The 19,363-nt window shown below is 39.1% G+C and overlaps 1 protein-coding gene across 5 annotated transcripts in view; it reads left to right on the forward strand.

The window, feature by feature from the left end:
* The window catches only part of DIP2C (disco interacting protein 2 homolog C), a 311,348-nt gene that overhangs the window by 241,699 nt on the left and 50,286 nt on the right, over nucleotides 1–19,363 (forward strand). For all 5 annotated transcript variants that reach the window (XM_042044606.1, XM_042044602.1, XM_042044603.1 and 2 more), the window contains 9 exons: nucleotides 598–734; nucleotides 2,919–3,127; nucleotides 3,933–4,047; nucleotides 8,352–8,553; nucleotides 10,598–10,707; nucleotides 11,499–11,579; nucleotides 15,113–15,236; nucleotides 16,478–16,599; nucleotides 19,243–19,354. In XM_042044606.1, the coding sequence (XP_041900540.1) occupies nucleotides 598–734; nucleotides 2,919–3,127; nucleotides 3,933–4,047; nucleotides 8,352–8,553; nucleotides 10,598–10,707; nucleotides 11,499–11,579; nucleotides 15,113–15,236; nucleotides 16,478–16,599; nucleotides 19,243–19,354 (1,212 nt within the window). The remainder of the gene's footprint in view (nucleotides 1–597; nucleotides 735–2,918; nucleotides 3,128–3,932; nucleotides 4,048–8,351; nucleotides 8,554–10,597; nucleotides 10,708–11,498; nucleotides 11,580–15,112; nucleotides 15,237–16,477; nucleotides 16,600–19,242; nucleotides 19,355–19,363) is intronic.

Consider the following 19,363-nt stretch of genomic DNA (forward strand, 5'->3'; position numbering starts at 1 on the left):
TCTTTCTCAGACCAGTGCTTTCTAATCCCTCCTGTTTAGCTCCTGCTGTCTCTGCAGGCCTGTAAGACCAGACAGAGGGAGTCTGAGCTCTGATAAATTCTCTGTAAAACAACCATATTAGTCTGCTGGAATATCTTGATCTTTCATATGGCATTAGTTGCTACTTTCTGAGAGGTGGATTTCGTGGTTGCCTGCCTCCCTGGCTGTATAGTAATTATCAAGGGCTCCATTAGGGTATTTCATTTTGCACTGACTGAGGCAAATCTGGTTTTCAGGATGCAAAGCTGGGAACACAATCACATTTCACAGCAATATTACAGATGAGCTGCAGTTTCAGAGAGCAAAGCAAATAGGCATTGTTATCAATGTAAGGACTGAGTTTACATAAAGGTCCTTGCATTCTTTATATAGATATTATTTATAATATAAAACCACTTGTAATGTTGAACACCGTAATGTTCAAGAAACTGATTGTTAGACATTAGCCTACATGTAATTAATTTGTTTATGTCGGCTCCACCATGACGTCTTTCCCACAGCTATGTTATTCTGTGGTTCATTTTATAATATTTTTGAATTCCTTTCTTCTCCCTCTAGCTATAATGTGTTCAGTGAAGCCAGATGGAATTCCTCAGCTCTGTAAAACAGATGAAATAGGAGAACTTTGTGTATGTGCTATTGCAACGGGTACATCATATTATGGACTCTCGGGCATGACCAAAAATACTTTTGAGGTAAGTTGATCAAAAAGTGCTATACAAATTCCTTCCTTTTGAACCTTTTCTGTTTCAAGGCAATATTTGTCATAAAATATTGATAGTAACAATATAAGAATAGCAATATTAATCAATGGTGCTTGTGGCTTGGGACCTGTATTCCAGCCAGATAATCTGCACTGAAGCCCATTTCATTAAGTGCAGTAGTAGATCTTTATGGGAGTTTAGTTTTGGCTCTGAAGAGTTTTAACTTTAATTTTCAAATAAGATACCAGGAGCTGAAAAAATCAGAAGGAAAGGAATAAGAAAGACCAAGTTCAAAAGGTAATATTGTACGAGTTTATGTGCAGAATTTGATTATGGCAAACACTAAGAAAGCTGCTGGGTATCTCTAGAAAGCAATTTTCAACGTTTCCACAGCACTTCCAACATTAAGGCTTGTATTTATACAGAATCCTGACAGATGTAGTCTTCAAGAGAGGTATCTGAAGAGCAAAGAAACCTTTTCCTGATGAGTCTCCACCTGCTTTTGTTTGAATTGCCTTAGGTGAAAGCCTTTTGGCTTTGTGGAATCTGTTTCCTGACTCCAATGCACACAGCTGTACTGATAGCTCTGTAGTACCTGCTCACTTGTTATCATTAACTTCTGCTGAAGACAGTGCAAAAGGCTGAACAAATTAGAGAAAAAGTAAAAAAAAATTGCTTTTTAAGCTACAATCCTTTTCTCATTTAATATTTAAGGCAAAAATTAACACAGATACATTTAGGTTTCCCTTAACAAATTTTCTGTTATTACCACTTTTAATAGACTAATGTGACTAATATCTTCTGCAAAATGCAGAGCTGAATGTTGTAAACCCTGCACATTATATAATTAATGCAGACAAATGGTTATGATTCTACATCCTGCTGTTGAAGTCAGGAATCCTACTATGCAAATGTGATCGGAAATTTGTTGATAGTTGATTTTTGTGCTGCAAGTACAATTGGCAATACCCAGTGTGAGTGATAGTCCTGGATTTTACACACTTCAGGGTAGAAAGGTACTCACAAGTACTTGCTCTAATTGTGATATCATTCATAATTCATAACTGTCAGCTGTTTAACAGCCTATTTAGACTGATTTAGACATACTTTATGCTAAGCAAATAAACTGCCATTGAGTGAGCAGGACCACTCAATTTTAAAGTTAAGCATGTTCTTAAGAGTCCTCTCCAAGTGGATCTCTATTCTGTTTTACTGTGTAATTCATGTTGCAGGTATTAGAGAGTCAAAGAGGTTTGTGTTGCTGAAATGAATTATGGCCAAGGATGTATAAGCATTAAATCTGTTCAGTAAGAGTCACCCATGGGCATCTGGCAGCAGAATTTGCCAGAATTGACCTTACTTTTTAGATGAGCCTTCAAGAACACGATTAGCCATGGCCTTCTAATTGCAATTGTCTTTTTGCCTTTAGACTATTAAAGTTTAAAGAAATGACTGCAGGAAAGTGTGGTTGTGTCAGAAAGCAGCTCAGAGTAGCTTACATGCCAAAAGGATAACACTGTACTAATTAGGAGAGAAAAACCCATAGGAATCTATCTGTGGAAGTCACGCATGTCTGGTGTTCAGACCTTTAGAGAGGTGCTCTATAGGGCTGTATTTTCACTTTCAGGTGGGCCACAGAAGACTTTATCACTAGTATTCCGAGAACTTAATTGACCCTAAATAAAAATGTGATCAGCTGGAAGAGTCATTAATGTGCTGTACCTTAAAATAGCTTCTCTTCTAGCCTGCCTATTTCTTACACTGTGCTGGAAATGGGCATGAGGTACTGAGAAAAACCTCTACTGAAATGTTTGTGAGTTAAGCTCTCAGTTAACCTATACACACCACTTCAGGTTGGCAGTCTGCTCAGCATGGGTTTTTATTTTATACTGTTGATGTTGATTTGTATATTTTTTTTAAGGCCATAAATGATTTATGGAGTCACAGTCACGGAAAATATGTATGGTAAACAGAGTGGGATTGAATTTGCTGGAACTTAGGTACACACGAGTGTAGGAGTTTCCTGACACTCCCTTCATGGTCAGTGAAGGATAAAGAGCATCACCAGTGACCTATTTACTTTTTTCAGAATAGCCATCTGAGAGAAAATGCCTGAAATACTTTGCAGCCTGATCTCTATGTATGGAACTGAAGACCCCTGTTTCTGTTTTGCAGGTGTTTCCTATGACCAGTTCTGGCGGCCCTATCACCGAATATCCTTTTATAAGGACTGGACTTCTAGGCTTCATAGGACCAGGTGGACTTGTCTTTGTTATTGGCAAAATGGATGGTTTGATGGTTGTCAGTGGAAGAAGACATAATGCTGATGACATTGTAGCAACAGCACTGGCCGTGGAACCCATGAAATTTGTCTACAGGGGGAGGTTTGATTCTTTCTTATCTTATGTAGAAATCTTTATTTTGCTTAGACGGAGTGTAAATGATCCAGGTGCTTTCAGAAAGCAGTGCCTGATCTGCACTGTGGTTTCTCTCCAGTTCTGTTCATATTGCCTGAACCAGGAGACAGCTGAGGGAAGCCCAAGGCAATGTTGAGGCAGAATTTGGATACCAAGGTCTTGAAACTATGATTACTGAAATTTCCATTTGAACAGCTGATTAATTCTGAGGGTGTTGGCTCAACAGTACCCTTTCTGTGTGAGCTGAATATTTCCAATATGCCTCACACTGAAGTTTTTGAATGTGAAAGTGGTTCTTTGTGTGACCTGTCTCATGTGCTGAAACTGAGCAGGAGACATCTAAAACTTCTGAAGAGCCTCATGCAGTAGCACGTGCTCACACTCCATTGCATGTCAGACCTCTCACAAAATGACGTTGCAATTACTTTCTTCTAAGTTGGGGCCAAGGAAGGTGCTTATGCTGGCTGTTATATAACAGCTTAGCAACAACCTTGGTGTGACCCAAGTTTAGTGCTTTTCTTATTCCAAGAATGTTCACTTCTCAATCCTGCTCTGACATCATGCTTGTATATACATGACTGTAGAACAAAGCCTGCTGTTTCTACTCCAGAACTTATCCAAAACTGTTCTTGTAGCTTTTTCCCCATACATATATTCGTAATTGACACACCAGGAGTCTAATAAATAAAGAAGTCATACTTGTAGAAGATTAATGTAGAAGACAGGTTTTTCCCTCTGTCCTGGCACTAAACACTCTTCTCTCCTTCTATAGAATAGCAGTGTTTTCCGTGAGCGTGCTACACGATGAAAGGATAGTTATTGTTGCTGAGCAAAGGCCAGATTCCACAGAAGAAGACAGTTTTCAGTGGATGAGTAGAGTTCTCCAGGTAATGCTCTGTATGTACGTTTGGAAGCTATTTTTTTCTTGCTTTATATTCTTTTTATTGATCTTTCAGATCCCTAAGGTAACTGACATTTGTCTTTGACTAATTGTGAATCCATCTTCAGTTGCACTTGCTCTTAATGAGCACAAAATGAGATTCTTCTGAGTGACAGTTCCTATCTGGTCTGCACACACCTGCTATAAGAAAACAGGAATGAATTGAAGTAAATAATAGCAATGAGAGAGTAGCATATGGTTTATAGGGATATTCATTACTTTGAAAGGGGAATGAATGAATGAATGCATTATATACTCTTACTGTCAAAAGCTACCAGAGTCTCTTACTAAACAGTTATAAGCATGGATACAGAGTTGGCCTCACCCAGATTTATATTTTTTAATGGGTGGGAGAGAATTACGTGTTTCTAGCGTATTATGTTGATAGCTAAAATAAACTGGATGAAACTCAGCCTAAAAATCCCAATTTCCCTCCACTGAAATGAAGGGAAGTGATTGATTAGCTCAGATCTAGGTATTTACAGGGAGGATATCTTCTCAGAGGGATACCTATTGCAAAGAATCCCATTCCAGCAGTCTGGTGAATCATGCAGGGCACTGTGATGATCCCACTTTGGTGGTGGTGTCTGACGGTTTGACCAGAAGATGAATGTTACTGTATACTAAAGCATTCTGATCTTCTCAAAGCATTAGGAAGCCCAAGTTACAGCAATATCAATACTATACTCAGTTTTTTTCGACTCTAATGTCTCCACATAAAAAATTTAGATACTTTAGACAGGGTCATCTTCCATCTCCTCCATTTCTGTGGTTAAACCAATTCACACTCAAAAGCAATAGATTTAATGGAGATGTAGTCATATTAAGTCTGTTGCTACCTTGTGAAGTGGTCTCAACTCTGTCTACAGTTGGTGTCCTGTTACTTCTACTTCCCTTTCCTAACTTCCTTTCTGTTCTTCTGCGAGGACTCTTCTCAGTAAATGTATTGCAAACATATATTTGCTTTACCCAAGAGCCAAAGAAAAAGATCCCACACAATTCAGAGATGTTTTTATTCATTATTGCATTGTACTGAATAAGAAAGGGAATCTATCTACTGTACTATTTGTTCAAGAAACTGAACAAATAAACTTTCATCCATCTCAAGACAGGCTTATCTGCTCTCTTGATTCAAAAGACAGCTACATTTCATACAGTTAGAGGCATCTCATATTCACAGTAGATCTAAATCAATACCAAGAAAAGATAGAACCTCTAGCTTGTCCATCGCACAGAAAGCCTTTGAAACACCTAGTAGCACCTAGGGCAACTATTGTAGAAGAAAAAGCTTTGGGTTTCCCATGCTTCGATTATTTTTGTCAAGTAGCAGGCTCCTAAAAAGGTTGAAACTCTGGACTTAGCACTTGTCCTGTTTAGTCAGCTGAGCATCTTTGTGACTTCTACAGAACTAACGTCTTACACAGTCATAGCCAGTAGAATTCTGTACTGAAAACTGCAGGAATCCTGTGTCCCAATACTCCTGCCAGGAGTCGGCCGCGTTATTCTGAGTCTGATCAAGTCCCAGCAGTGTCTGAGAATAGTAGGCCATGTATCAAAGTACACACATGTGTGGCTGCTTTCATCACCCACGTGTGAAGCCTGCAACTCTGGCATGCACCACTATGTGAACAAGAAGTTTCTGTTTCCACCACAGCTGAGAGCAGAGATGAAGGACAGAAGCCAGGAACAAGTGGGATATTTCGTGCCTCTTCCCAATCAGAGTTTTAATGACAGATGTCAGGAAGTGGTAACCAGCTGTATCTGAATCATCTGATAGTGAGGCACAACATAACAGTCTGTGTCATGACTCTCAGTGAAGTCCATGATAACAAACTCTATCAAATTGCTACTTGATTCTAAGGCTATTTGTGAGTTGTCTGACACCCTGTGAGGGCTACCCTGTGCCAGCCCTGCCCTGCACTGCCTGCTTCTGCTGCACCTTGCTGTCTCTTCCCTGCAGTTGAGCTGTCTTGATTTGCAGAACCCTTTCTTCCAGTGGTTTGCACATATTCTGACTCTCCTGACCCATTCTGCCTCTTGGCAGGGAGCTGAAGGATGGTAGAGCTACTCTACCTATGGGTGTGTGCTGGACTGTGGGCTTTAGCAGAAGGATGGTTGGGAGGGAGTGGTCAGGCTGGGGATGGAGCTTCTTGAGAGTAGAAGGGTGAAGATCCCAGATCACCCAGCAGTTCAGTCAGATAGATCCTAGATACTCATCTGCTGCAGACTGATCTGACCCTTCAGGCAGTGCTGTAGTTCCTGTGTTGGCAGGCTGGATGTTCATTTTACCAGTGCCAGGACTTGACAGGACTAAGTAAAGCCAGGAGATCTACTGCAGCACTGGAGAGTGTTTACCCAGAGAATTGTGTCAGAATGAGAGGTTTTCTCAGCTCAAACAACACAGCACTGTGGACTCTGCACAAGTTTGGGTATATCTTGTCCGTTTTCATGATGAAAGAGAGGGACAGAGATTTCAGATACTGTTCGTCTCTGGCTGGACAGAGTCATTTCAAAAACCAAGCCATCTCATCAAGAGGCATAAATGCCAGCAGTATTAAAATTGACTGGTACTCTTCTCCCTCAAAATTTTAAGACTCAGTTCACCAGTTGTCATCCTTGTGACAAAGTCATTCCCTGCTTCAGAAATGTGCCAAACTCAAAGGTGATGGGTTTGAATGACACATGATATTTTATGTGGCCTTGTGTAGCAGATGTTGCTCTCAGAGACAGTTCAGAAGTTACTGGGGAATCATTGCATGCACCCCTCATCCCACCCCAGCTGGGTATTGCTTTCCGCTCACCAGCTGTAGGACCCATGGAGTTAAATGTTTGAGTAAAAGTGGTTACTTGCCCTGCGATGGTTTTCCTTCAAACTCATGTCAGGCGAGGATCCCATGATTTATCACTGCTTTTCAGAACCTACAAATAACGTTATGATTAGTAGGTTATGATGGTTTCTGCCAGAATTGTATGTTGGCTGCCATAAATATTTCACTCTTGCTGATCTTCCGGGTGGTGTCTGTAGACCAGCAGCAAGGTCTTCCAATTCTGGTGTGAGAACTACTGCTGCTAAAATTCCAATGTTTTTAAATGAGTCACCGTTTTATTATTCTTTCTTATGAAATTTTGAAGTCAAATCAATAAGAAATGGAGCAAACGGAAGCCAAAAGCAAAGCATTGCTTCGTCTGTAGAAGTAATCAGTAATTTATTGGTCTACACTTTAGTACATATATAACTGTAAGTGATTATTTGATGCTCAGAGTATAGATTGTATCTTCAAGGCAGCACACATATCAATTCACTTTTCTCACAGTTTAAAATTAAAAAGCAAGATAAGTAAATTATATTTTTGAACATTTAACTACTCATTAGAGCTGCTATTTAATTTGTTTCTCAGTTTGCATTAATGTCTGAAGTTGGTTTTCTAACACTAATGCTGCAATTTTTATTACCCTTATAAGGAAAATAACTCCTTCAAATTTGTATGGAATTAAAATCTAAGTGTGTGGATATTCATGATATTCATATTTAACTCAATAAATTACATAGATACTGTATGCTACAATTTTCTTGAAAGTGATGCAATTTAATTAACTTGTCAGGCAGTGAACATGATTGCTATAAGATTCAAAGATGCTTCTTTTTCAGGTTTTTGTCCAACAGATTTTTTTCAAGTGGATAGTTTCATAGTTTTCCCTTATATATTTCCCATTCCTGCCTGAAAATCTTTTGCACTGTGATCAGGGAATGAAATAGTTATTACCTTATAAAAAAGTAAAAAAAATTCACAAGCTACATACATCGTTAGGTATAGGGGTTATTTGAAATTTTGCCTTGCTCAGGAAGATGGACTGGATATTAAGTTGATAGAAATCCTTTGAACTTTAGCTCTAAGGAGTGCACCAATTTAAAGCAATTTCACATGGCCTGCCAACCCATCTTTGTAATAAATCTCCACAATACCTGCTACTAATGTGTGCTTAAGAGGGATAACAAGGTAACATTTCCTAATAGATTTGTGTGTATTTATCACCAGGTTTTTGGTTGCTTCTTTATCTGCTGGAATGAGTGTAACAACATTTCCGTCCACCTGTTCCTAGTGAAAAGAACCTCCTTATCACTGGCATAGCTGAAGTGTCTTTCCATTGCCAGTTCATTATTAGGGCTGTTTTATGCAGTAATTCAGAACAGAATTAGAATGATGAAAAATTAGCCTTTCATTAAAATCGACTTCCTGCGTGGTTTTTTAGGCAATAGACAGTATTCATCAAGTGGGAGTCTATTGCCTGGCACTTGTCCCAGCAAACACACTTCCCAAGACGCCGCTGGGAGGGATACACCTGTCAGAAACCAAACAGCTCTTCCTGGAAGGATCTCTGCATCCTTGTAACGTGCTGATGTGTCCCCACACCTGTGTCACAAACCTGCCTAAACCCCGGCAAAAGCAACCAGGTAAGAGGAGAGAAGGCAAAGGGACTCTGACTTCATGCTGTGTGTTTATGGTACTGAAATGGAGCAAAGTCGAGTAATTCTGACGCAGGTGAGAATCAGCTTGATTGGCTTTCCTCTGAAATTCTCCGTGTGTGTCAAGGACATCACTGGTGTTGCCAGAAGGTAGAAGCACCTTCACAGAGAGTGCAAGGGAAAATGCTGCTAATTCAATAAAGATAACATTTTTATCACTCTACAAGGCACTGCTGAGACCACACCTGGAGTTCTTTGTAAATTCCTCTTCAGTTATGTTTGAAGAGGGTGGACTGAGACCAAATCAGAGAAAGATAAAATCCTGGCTTATTTTGAAGGCTGAGTTTGTAAACTAGAAACAGAGAGGAAGAGGACTGTTGACACTAAATAGTGCAGGAAGAGCAAATACTTAAAAACTGGTCATGAATAAATGAAACCAAAGAATGAGGGGTTTAATCCCCCACCTGAGTGGGGAGATTCTATATTACTCTTACAGCAGGTATATTAGAGGGAAAACCCTAACTAGTTTTAAGATTATTCTTCAGAAGTTCTGCCTCTTCATGAAGAGAGTTGGATGATACAGCAAGGCACTGTCTCAAGAGACCAAGAAAGCCCCTGTGGCCTGCTGTAGTCCAGTCACTGGTTACTTGTGCCCAATGTACAAGCAAATTTTAACAAATTTTTTTTGCCTTTGAATCCAGTTGCAGATTATAGTACTCAGATTAATTTCAAGGAGTTCTGGATGTGTAGCTTCAGGCTTAAGACTTGAATTCAGCTACATTAGACTAAGTGTTGGTTATTTTCCACTTTGAAAAACACCTTGGGATTAGAAGTGGCTTTGCTCTCTGGATCTCAAATATGGAGGCTATCCATCATGAACTCAGTGCAAGTTTGCCTACACCGTCAGCTTTTCTTAAACCTTTGGACAAATGTTTCAGAATCAAAACCATAATCTCAGTTTGTGGATACTGGGAATGCCAGAGGTTAACAGTGACTTGCACTAACTTAATGGAAGCAATGAGGCCTTTTACGGCAGTGCTCACTTCGGTATTTCCTTATTGCTGCACCACAAAATAATTGCTGAATTAGAATCAATGGAGATTGTTACAGATATGTTATATATACATTAAATATTACTATGGTAAAAGTAATGCCAGGAGCACAGAAACAAAACTTACAGTATCACATTCTCCCATTTAGTGTTGTTGTGACATACCCCGAGGGCATTGCTTTTATAATTTTAAAATTAATTAAATATAATTTTAAAAATAATTTAAACTACAGAGTAGTCTGTAGGTGCTTTTGATTGTACATTGTCTGGTTACTTACATTACAAACAATCACTTGGACATCATAGACTAGAAGAAAAGCCTGGTATCAATTGCAGTTGATCAGTAATCCATGCTGGAGAAGCAGAAAACAAATGCCAACATGAGCTTAAATGGTATTTGTGAGACAGGTATTGTCCCCTAATGGCAGCAACAAAACATCAGTGAAATCCACCTCATGGAGAAGTGTCAGCTGTGACGTCTTTTCTTCTGAAGCTGTTTATCTTCACTCTTGATCTTATTCTAGAGGGCTTGCATATATTTTATCACACGCACCATGTGCCTTCCTAATCCCTGTCACTTCATGTCTATAGCATTACAGAAGTCCTAATACAGATGCAACTTAGCCCAGGGAACCAAAGAGGGAAACAGGAATGTTGTCCCTCTGTTTTGAGGCACTTGAATGGATGTGCCTACAGTAAGAGCTAAATTTTCCAAAGATTCATCATATCAAAACAAGCTGTGTCTCTGGCTGTGGAGAGCCCATGCTAAATGAGATATGTTTTGAGAGGATGAATCCTATGTATCTTCCAACAACCATTTCTGGTCCACAACCGAAGTTTGTATCATCAGACATGTGCTCAAGGTTTGGTTTTGTGGACAACAGTGAGGAAAACATCATGTAATGCAAAAAAAACCCCATGAATTTTCATCCACAGGGAAAGTATTTTTATTGCACTTTGCATATTTCTTCTTTATTCTAGAAATTGGCCCTGCCTCTGTGATGGTGGGGAACTTGGTCTCTGGAAAAAGAATTGCACAGGCCAGTGGTAGAGATTTGGGGCAAATAGAAGATAATGACCAGGCCAGAAAGGTAAGCTAAACTTTTCTGTTACAGCTTATATTTAACATCGTATAGTTAACTTCATACATATATAGAATTAACATCATATAGTTGACATCAGGACACTTAGCAGTACAGAGATATGATGGATGATGATGATGATTATTGTTATTATTACAAAATTTGTTGATGGCTTCTTTTTAGTTAATGGATATATTTAATATTTCAGAACCTCCTTTACACATAAATATGAAATAGACATGAGGAGAGGTCACTGCATTTCATCTTTATGGATTTTTTGAAATAAGTTTCCATGGGATAACAGAAAAAATGTGGTGGGGCTTCTTCCAGAAATCACCCTCTATTATGTAATTTTTACAAGCTCAAGTGGAATCCAGAGAATTTTGTTTACATATATGGTCCTGACCTTATTTGTTATTTCAATCCTGGAAAATTAAGTTGAAATTCAGCACTTTTGGGAGTATATGTGAGTAATTAAATTAGTAAGTTCTAAACTATAGAAGTACTTACATATTTATAGTAAGAAAAAGAGAGGAAGCTAAAGAATTGAATAGCACTTAAATTCAGAGGGATCAGTAAGAACTGTGTTATTGCTTTGGAAGTATGTGCAGCAATATATCATCATCCCAGCAGTGGCTTCACTTCCAGAGAGGCCGCTGCTACCGTGCAGAAGCACCTTGCTATAAATGTGTGAGACGACAAGAGAATTAATTCCTGTTTAATGCTTCTGGGTACTGTGACCTAGATTTTAAAGCCAAGAAGTTGTTCAGTGTCATGATTGTCACTCTGCTTTATTGCAGTTCCTGTTCCTGTCAGAAGTGTTGCAGTGGAGAGCTCAGACCACCCCTGACCATGTGCTCTACACTCTGCTCAACTGCAGGGTAAGAAGCTGAAGCCATGGCTCCAATAGGTTTGGAAAAGGCACACTGGGATTTCAGCAGCACCTGCTTGTGCTGTGGCTGGATGTGACCTTTCTCTTCCTTTTCCCACTAATACTCAGCTGTTATATTTAATGTTCACTAAGGCAAAAAGAAAAAGAGAATAATCATTGCCAGTTGTCAAGATATAGATTGCTTTTGTATCAGACAGTGTGCCTTACACATTTCTCATTTCTTTTTCCACCACATGCATGTTGTGTGTGAGCTGACACTGCAGATCTGTTTCAATACTGTTGAATCTGTTTCAAATCCATCCCTATGCTGAATAACAGTGTTTAATACTGCTCACCATCCTGATTTCCAATTTGAAAAGCACAGGCTTGGCAAAACCAAAGCATTTTCCCTAAATAAAGCAATGGCTGTTGTTTTTGACATTGGACCATCTGGGGGGAGGTGTGAAAATGAGGAAAGCAGGTGAAGAGAAGAAAATGTGTGTCCTGAATACAATCAAGTCTGCAGAGGATCCCTAATAAATCTCTCTGCATAACCTACATGGGGTGCCAGGCTGGCACAGCATTTCATTGCTTACTAAAATTGAATTAATGAATGTGATGAGTGCAGAACTTGGCTTTGTTAAGAGTAAGATTTCCTTGCTGTCTGTAGTGTAACTTCTTTACTTCCTGGATGATTACAGATTACAGATGACAAAAAAATAATTCTCAAGACCACAGAGAGAATTAAAGTCTGATTTCAAACCATTCCATCACAGTACATCTACACATATCTATCAGATCTGGGAAACATACATAGTGTGTGAGAGTCTCCAGGAGAGGCGTGGAATAGTGCTATTCCCTGGAGTAGTAGCTGGTGTTGTCTCAGCCCATTGTGGTCTTTGTGCGACTTGAATGGGTTCTTAGACCTCCAGTAATTTGTGAACCTCTGTGAAATCACTACTTGCAGTATTTACAGAATGTGCTTCTCCATTTTACAGTACTGGTACAACGTTCAGTTTGAGGCTACCAGTAATCATTAAATAATTTTCTAAAAAATTCAGATTAATATCTCATATTTGTGAATATGTGAAACCTGACAGATAAATAGTGAAGTAGTAATGTATTTTTTTATGGCAAAGTAGAAATCTTGAGAGGCAATGCTATTTATAAGTTCAATATTACACTGTTGAAGTATTGCATTGCTGTGTCCTGTAAGTTAGGAGCAAAGGTGCTGTGAGAAAGAGTTGATCTGTACTATGGGATCCCAGCTCTTCCACACAAGACCATTGCTTTTGAGCTTTAAATAAAGCCAAACTTCCCATGCTGGAAGAAGGGTTCAGACAGTGGGAAGTAAGGACACAATGTGCAAAAAAAAGGATTAACAAAACAAATTCTCATTCCATAGAAGTGAAAAATAGTTGGATTTTGAAATACAGTTTATCTGTTACTCTCAGTGAAGAGTATCTTCTCATATGAAATTTGTTTAAAAGATGTAATGCTTTTTGGGGAGAATTAATATTTTATAGAAAGGGATGGCAGGTTTTGTGGGGTTTGCAAGTTTTATTGCCCATCTTGAATTTTAGTTCTGATTTGTAAATTTTCCTATTTTATCTTTCTTGGACATTGTCTGTACACTTTGTTCGAAAACATTCAAGCATCCTGCAGTGGATGACTCATAAAAGTCTACTGAGATTAGTGTTTTCCTGTAACCCAAGCTTTGAGAATTTGAAATATTTCAAAATTAGGGCAGTACATTGTTTTTAGTGTGTGTCATGAAGGATTGCAACATCTTTACATTTCAGGATAGCTCATTAAAGGCCCAAAGGGAGCAGTTGTCTGATGCTTGCAAGTGCTTCTTGTCCAACAACAGGATTCTCCTTCCCTACAGTTCATATAAACAGTGACTTCCCACTGGTTCACTGGCAGCAAGTGCCAGAAGTCTTAAATGTAAACAAGCTTTGCACAAATTCACATGGTTTGCAGCAATTCCCTATCTGTTGGTAGGAGCTATGCTTCTGATCTGTGGTGGGATATAAAGGGTCCTTCTTCTCATAACCATTGAAACAGGCAATTTCTTGAAAGAAGAAATGGAGAGTTTAAATACGTTCCTCCTGACGGGTCTGCAGTGGCAGGACAGCCAGACCTCAGGCTGCTTTGGCCTACTCAAGGCTGGACAGCTGGAAGTCATCTCTGGTCCAGCATCCATAGAGTTGCATATGTCCTTAGAGGAAGGTTTCTTAGTGAAGTGATCTCCACATTGATCAAAAGACTGATTAAAATTGCCTGGAGTGCAATTCAGTGAGTGTGGTTGCTGAGGCTGATGAAGAGGAATGCTGAGCCTGACTTTGCCCATTTTATTTTCCATTGGGTTGTGCTCTCTGTTGACAGTTTGCAATGAAGTCTGTGAGTGCCAGGCAATCCTGGTAACATGGCACTGCTTGCAGGGCTTCCCCTTTGGCAAACTGCTCCCTCCTCTCTGAAGCCTGGTCAGTAAACATTGCAGTGGTGACTAAGTGGCTAAGTGAAAAATAACTGAACTTAGTGCTTCTGATAGAAGTGCCAGGTGTGCCAAAGCAGTACCGGAGACCGAATTCCTCTTTTTCCACAGAACAAGTACACAAGCCAAGATGCAGCCCTTCCCATACTGCCCTGTCCTTTTCTTCCAGCCCAGACCTGGCCTGACCAACTCTAGGTGCAACCAGTCTGTCCTGCACATTCATTTTTAGACTTCTGAGGTGTCTGCCTGCAGTGGTAGTGAATTTTGTGATATAGATGTATATATTTTTCTAAATGTGTATTTGTGTGTGTACATATGTACACACACACACACACACACACACACATATATATATATATTTAGGAAGTGCAAGAACTGTAACACTCATTCAATTTAAAACACTGATAATTTTGGGTTTGCACTATTTGAAGTGCTTCAAAAATGCCAAGCTCATGCTGACCAGTGTTATTCAAATTAAACAAATGTCTTTCTTCTCTCTTTGATTTATATGCAATGTAAGTGCTTATCTTGTGTTCCAGACTAATTCTTTTCTCCATCACAAAGTATTGTTTTCTTCTGTGTCTTTTGTCTCTTGTCTTTAAAATATTTCTGCTGGGCCATCTGGCTCCACTCCAGCATGCAGACAAGAAAATGCAGTTTTCAGAATTGCTGTCCACAGATGCTCCAGTTTGCTACAGAGACCATAAAGGCACTTCCCTGGCTGCAGCAGGAATGCTGCCTGTGTAGCAAGGGAAGTACAGGTTACATAGGCAGGACATTAGCCCACTGCTGTACTGCCTTGGTTGGAGCAGAAGCACTAAGGGCAGAAGGTACAGAGAAAGGAACAGAGAACATTCCTCTGCCTTACAAACATCTTTTTTCCTTCCAACTACAGTTTGGCCTAAGGCTGAATGTTTCCATATTTTAAGTTGACTGCATGACGTATTGTGGATGCCCCTCATCCCACGGCTTCTAAGGTGAAGAGGAAAATAGAGTATCAGCACATCACATTATGTCCTGTGACATTTATCTTTCTTCCTGTGCAGGGAACAATAGCCAACTCGCTGACATGTGTCCAGCTGCATAAACGAGCTGAGAAGATAGCTGTCATGCTGATGGAGAGGGGACATTTACAGGATGGAGACCATGTTGCTTTGGTTTACCCACCAGGTAAAGAATTGCTGTAGCTGTACCTTGGTACTCCTGGAAGTTCATCAAGATCCTTCAGAATGGTGCTGCATCAGTGGTGCTGCCATGTACACCCTGTTAATTGGCAAAACACAAAATATTTGCCTTATGCACATTTCTTTGAATTTAGTCAAACATATTTAAAAGGATCTCTCTCTGTGCATACACACAGATTTTATTTCTTTGGGTTCAGATTAAGACTAACATGTGTTTTTAAAACATGTCTCTTACAAGCTACTTTAACATTTCTTGTGTGTTGGTGAAATAAACAGTCTGATTTAAGGTCTGTAATGTGATATTTGGTTTGTAAGGACTGCAAGACACTGGTTATATCTATAGTTATAGGAGCAGTTTTGCAATGGTTAATATGGGAAAACCTTTTCCACAAAAGAAGACTAGTACTTTAAACTTAAGTGTTTGTTTCTGTATTTCACTTCCCATGAATGAAGCATTTTATTGAAGGAACAATAACCTACCAGTACTGCAGATTTTCTTCCACTGAAAGAATAAACCATCCCCCACTGTCATCACAGCCTGTGTACAGCACCAGGGAGGTGTCAGGCAGCAGTATCCAAGGGATCTTTCTACTGTTGTCTGTTCAGCCTCCTTAGGTAGCCTGAAGGGTGCTGTCCCTTGTCTATTACCTACAGTCAATATTTATATGGGACAGGACCTAATTTTATGTTAGAGCCAGGATTTCAAAATCATTACTCCCTTTTTTACTGTAAAATTTCAGGTAGGTAAGTCAGGGCTGCCTACGTCAGGTTAAAAATGGCAAGAGAAAGACAGTATTTTATGGAACCTCCAGATGTTTTTTCTGCAGCTGATAGGACCAAGCATCATCCTACTTGGTCCTTTTGCGGGGACATCTCTCTTCTTGTGCACTCTATAAATGTAAATTTAGGAAGATAATTAATCTGTAGAAATCAGTCTTTTTAACAGGTCATTTCCTGAACATCAAAGTGGAGTTCTCCTAAGTGTTGATATCTGGCTGCAATTCTGTGTGTCGCCTGTGCTTTTTCATGCTCAGAACAGTGCAGTTGAGAGGAATCAGTGAAGCTGAACAAATACTGACAAGGGGCTGAAAAAGAAGTCTGTTCAAGGGCTTAGTCACTCATTTAACCTTCTGGGTTCAGTTCCAAGTACTATTTATGCTGACATAGGAGTCTGTGATGAAATGATTTGATTTTCAGGGGAGGCTTTCTGCTTTGTTCTCCATGCAGGGATAGACCTGATTGCGGCGTTTTACGGATGCCTGTATGCGGGCTGTGTGCCAATCACAGTGCGACCTCCACATCCCCAGAACATTGCCACCACCTTACCCACAGTGAAGATGATTGTGGAGGTGAGCAGACACCACAGACTGCACGAGTAGATGAAACGGGTGATGGGTTTGTGTCTTTAGGAGCAGTAACTTGAGTAACTTGAGTGGTGGTTGGGTTGAAGAGTTGTATTCCTTCCAAGGACTCAGGACTTCAGTGTGTTGCAAAATCAACACTGCTTGACAACGTACAATCTGCTAACTTGAGCTGTCACATTTTGCCCCAGTTACGCGACTCCTTTCAAAAAATATATTTAAAGTCCTTTGTTATATTTAGCTACGTGCTAAAAGGGGTAGCACAGGCAGCACCACACTGACTGTTGAGAAAAACCTCAGTGGGAAGTTTATCCTAACCTGATGGCTTGCTCACCTCTGAACATCCAATTGTTCTGCATTTAAAACAGTTTCAAAGTTCTGTTGTGAAGATGTTGGTCAGTATTTCATTTCATCTAGGAAGGTGTTACTCAGACTTTTTCATTCAGTGCTTTCTTTTAGTATTTTGGCTTTATCTAACGTTTAGCCTTTGTTGCACATAAATAACTGCAATGTGCTTGTTACTGAGGGAAATAAAAATAGTTGAAATTAGATAGCCCTTTACATCTGGCAGTTTCTAATATATTGATTGGAATTCTGAAGAAACAAACGTGTTTTTACCATCGTTACTTTTCAATTAACAAGTAGTAGAGATAGTTGTATCTTTTGGCTTTCCTTATGGCATCAGATGCCACAAAGTATCAGAAGAGGTATGAGAAATTGTCCTGTTTTTTTCAAGATTCTCATTATTTAATATTTTGGCACTCGGTATTTTTAAACATCAATTGTTAACATATAGAAGTGATGTAAAATGTGTTTCTTTTTCCCTTGATGTTTAATAGCTAAACGAGATCTGTTTGATTTCATGATAAACCCTGATAGATGTAAGCTGACTTGTATTCATTGTCCCTTCAATAGACTAACTTTAAATAAAATGTTGACATTTATTAGCCATATTAATGCCAGTTTTACTTATAAACCTCTTGGCTCTGTTTTACACAAGAACTTCTTTCAATTTTGAGATTAATGGCCTTGTAGAAAATAAAATATTGCGGCTGTTCTTTCATTGCCAATGGAGTCACACAAATTTCCTGATGTGATGGGGTCAATGCCTGCTCTAACATGTTGTACGTCTGCACTGCACATTTTGAAGTCAGTCAGAATGACTTCTGAGTAAAATTTGGCCTACATAATTGTGTTTTTGTGATGACCTAGTAGTTGTAAGGTATAACTGAACTGAGCCCCATCTTGAGCAATTGCTAACCTGTACCTAAAATATGTTATTTCTCCTTCCCACAATCCCTATGTGTTTACCTCTGATGTGCAATTCTCTGGGCATGGATATTCTGTATTTTAATAAACCTTCCAGATTATGTAATTCCTGAGAAAGCTTCTAACCACCAACTCTTGAAATTCCTTTTGTTTGATGCCTTAGTGTCCCAAATCAAGATTTGCATAGATTAAAATGTAAGAATTAATTTGCCTTGCCATGACAGTAAAAATGATTGGATTGAGGGGTGCTGCAGTGGCTTTGTTTGTATCCACTTTTACCTTGAAATATTTAGACTGTTTATCTATAGGGAAGTAATGGGATTAGAGTGTCAAGAGATTAGAGTTTGGTTCAGTGATGTTTGTCCAAATTTCCAAATTTCTGGTGTTGTATAAAGTTGACTTCCATGAGATTATTGTCAAGAGAAGCTGTTCTCTTCTGCTCAGTGGTAACATTTAGTGTACATATGATTACTGATTTCATTAGGTTAAACACTGGAAATTTAGTGTGCAATGAAATGTTTCATTTTCCTTAAAGAAAAAAAATACTCTTCGCAGCATTTGCACAGATTTTCAAAGTTTGGGTAAAAGAAGAAGAATGTTGCTTTTCAGTTTTTCCTGTGTTTTATCTTCAGTGATTTCAGTGTTCATATTCATGTTTGTCTGAATTTCTTAAGGATATTAATTTTTTATAATCAGTAAGAAATATTCTTATAGTTGATACCTATGAACTTTTAAAAATAGCAAATCTAAAAGGAGAATTCAGCATGTATCATCTAAAATTCAGTGCAGATGGTATTTGCAGTAAGCTCACCATTTCATTTCTTAGTGCCACTTGCACAATTTCTGTTCTAGAGCTACTGTTGCCAATATCAGAAGAGTTCACAGTGGTTTATCACTAGCACAGGAACTGGAAATACATGGCTAACGTAACACTGACTTAAGATAGTAAAATTATTCATTAAAACGTCAGACTAGGTTTTTGTTTATCTGAAAATATTGTTTATAAACCAAGATATATTATCATCATATAGGAAATGTTTTGGACAGTCTTCTTTACTGACACTTTGGGGTGAGAGCTGATTCAATGAGTTGGAAAGGTCATGTTCTCACTATTAAGGTGCCTGTAATTTCATTACAATGCTCTTCTCAAAGTGCAGTTTTCATGTAAGTTGTAAAGCTCACATGACTTTGTCTGCTTCATGAACTGCATTTTTTGAGCAGCTTCCCACCTGCTGATCAGGAAACATAAAATTGATACACCTGTGTCCTGTTCTGGAAGAAAATAAGTCACAGTCTTGCCCATTTTCATGGGAGAGTTAATTAGTATCCCATCATGTTTTTATTTATTTCTGGATTTTCTAGGTGAGCCGCTCTGCCTGCTTAATGACTACGCAATTAATATGTAAATTGCTACGGTCGCGGGAGGCGGCGGCAGCAGTGGATATCAGGACATGGCCTCCAGTCCTAGATACAGGTGGGTGCT

This window comes from Corvus kubaryi, unplaced genomic scaffold (genome assembly GCF_017639235.1).
Source record: "Corvus kubaryi isolate FWS band 111438036 unplaced genomic scaffold, C.kubaryi_AGA036_p1.0 37398, whole genome shotgun sequence".
NCBI classification, from domain to species: domain Eukaryota; kingdom Metazoa; phylum Chordata; class Aves; order Passeriformes; family Corvidae; genus Corvus; species Corvus kubaryi.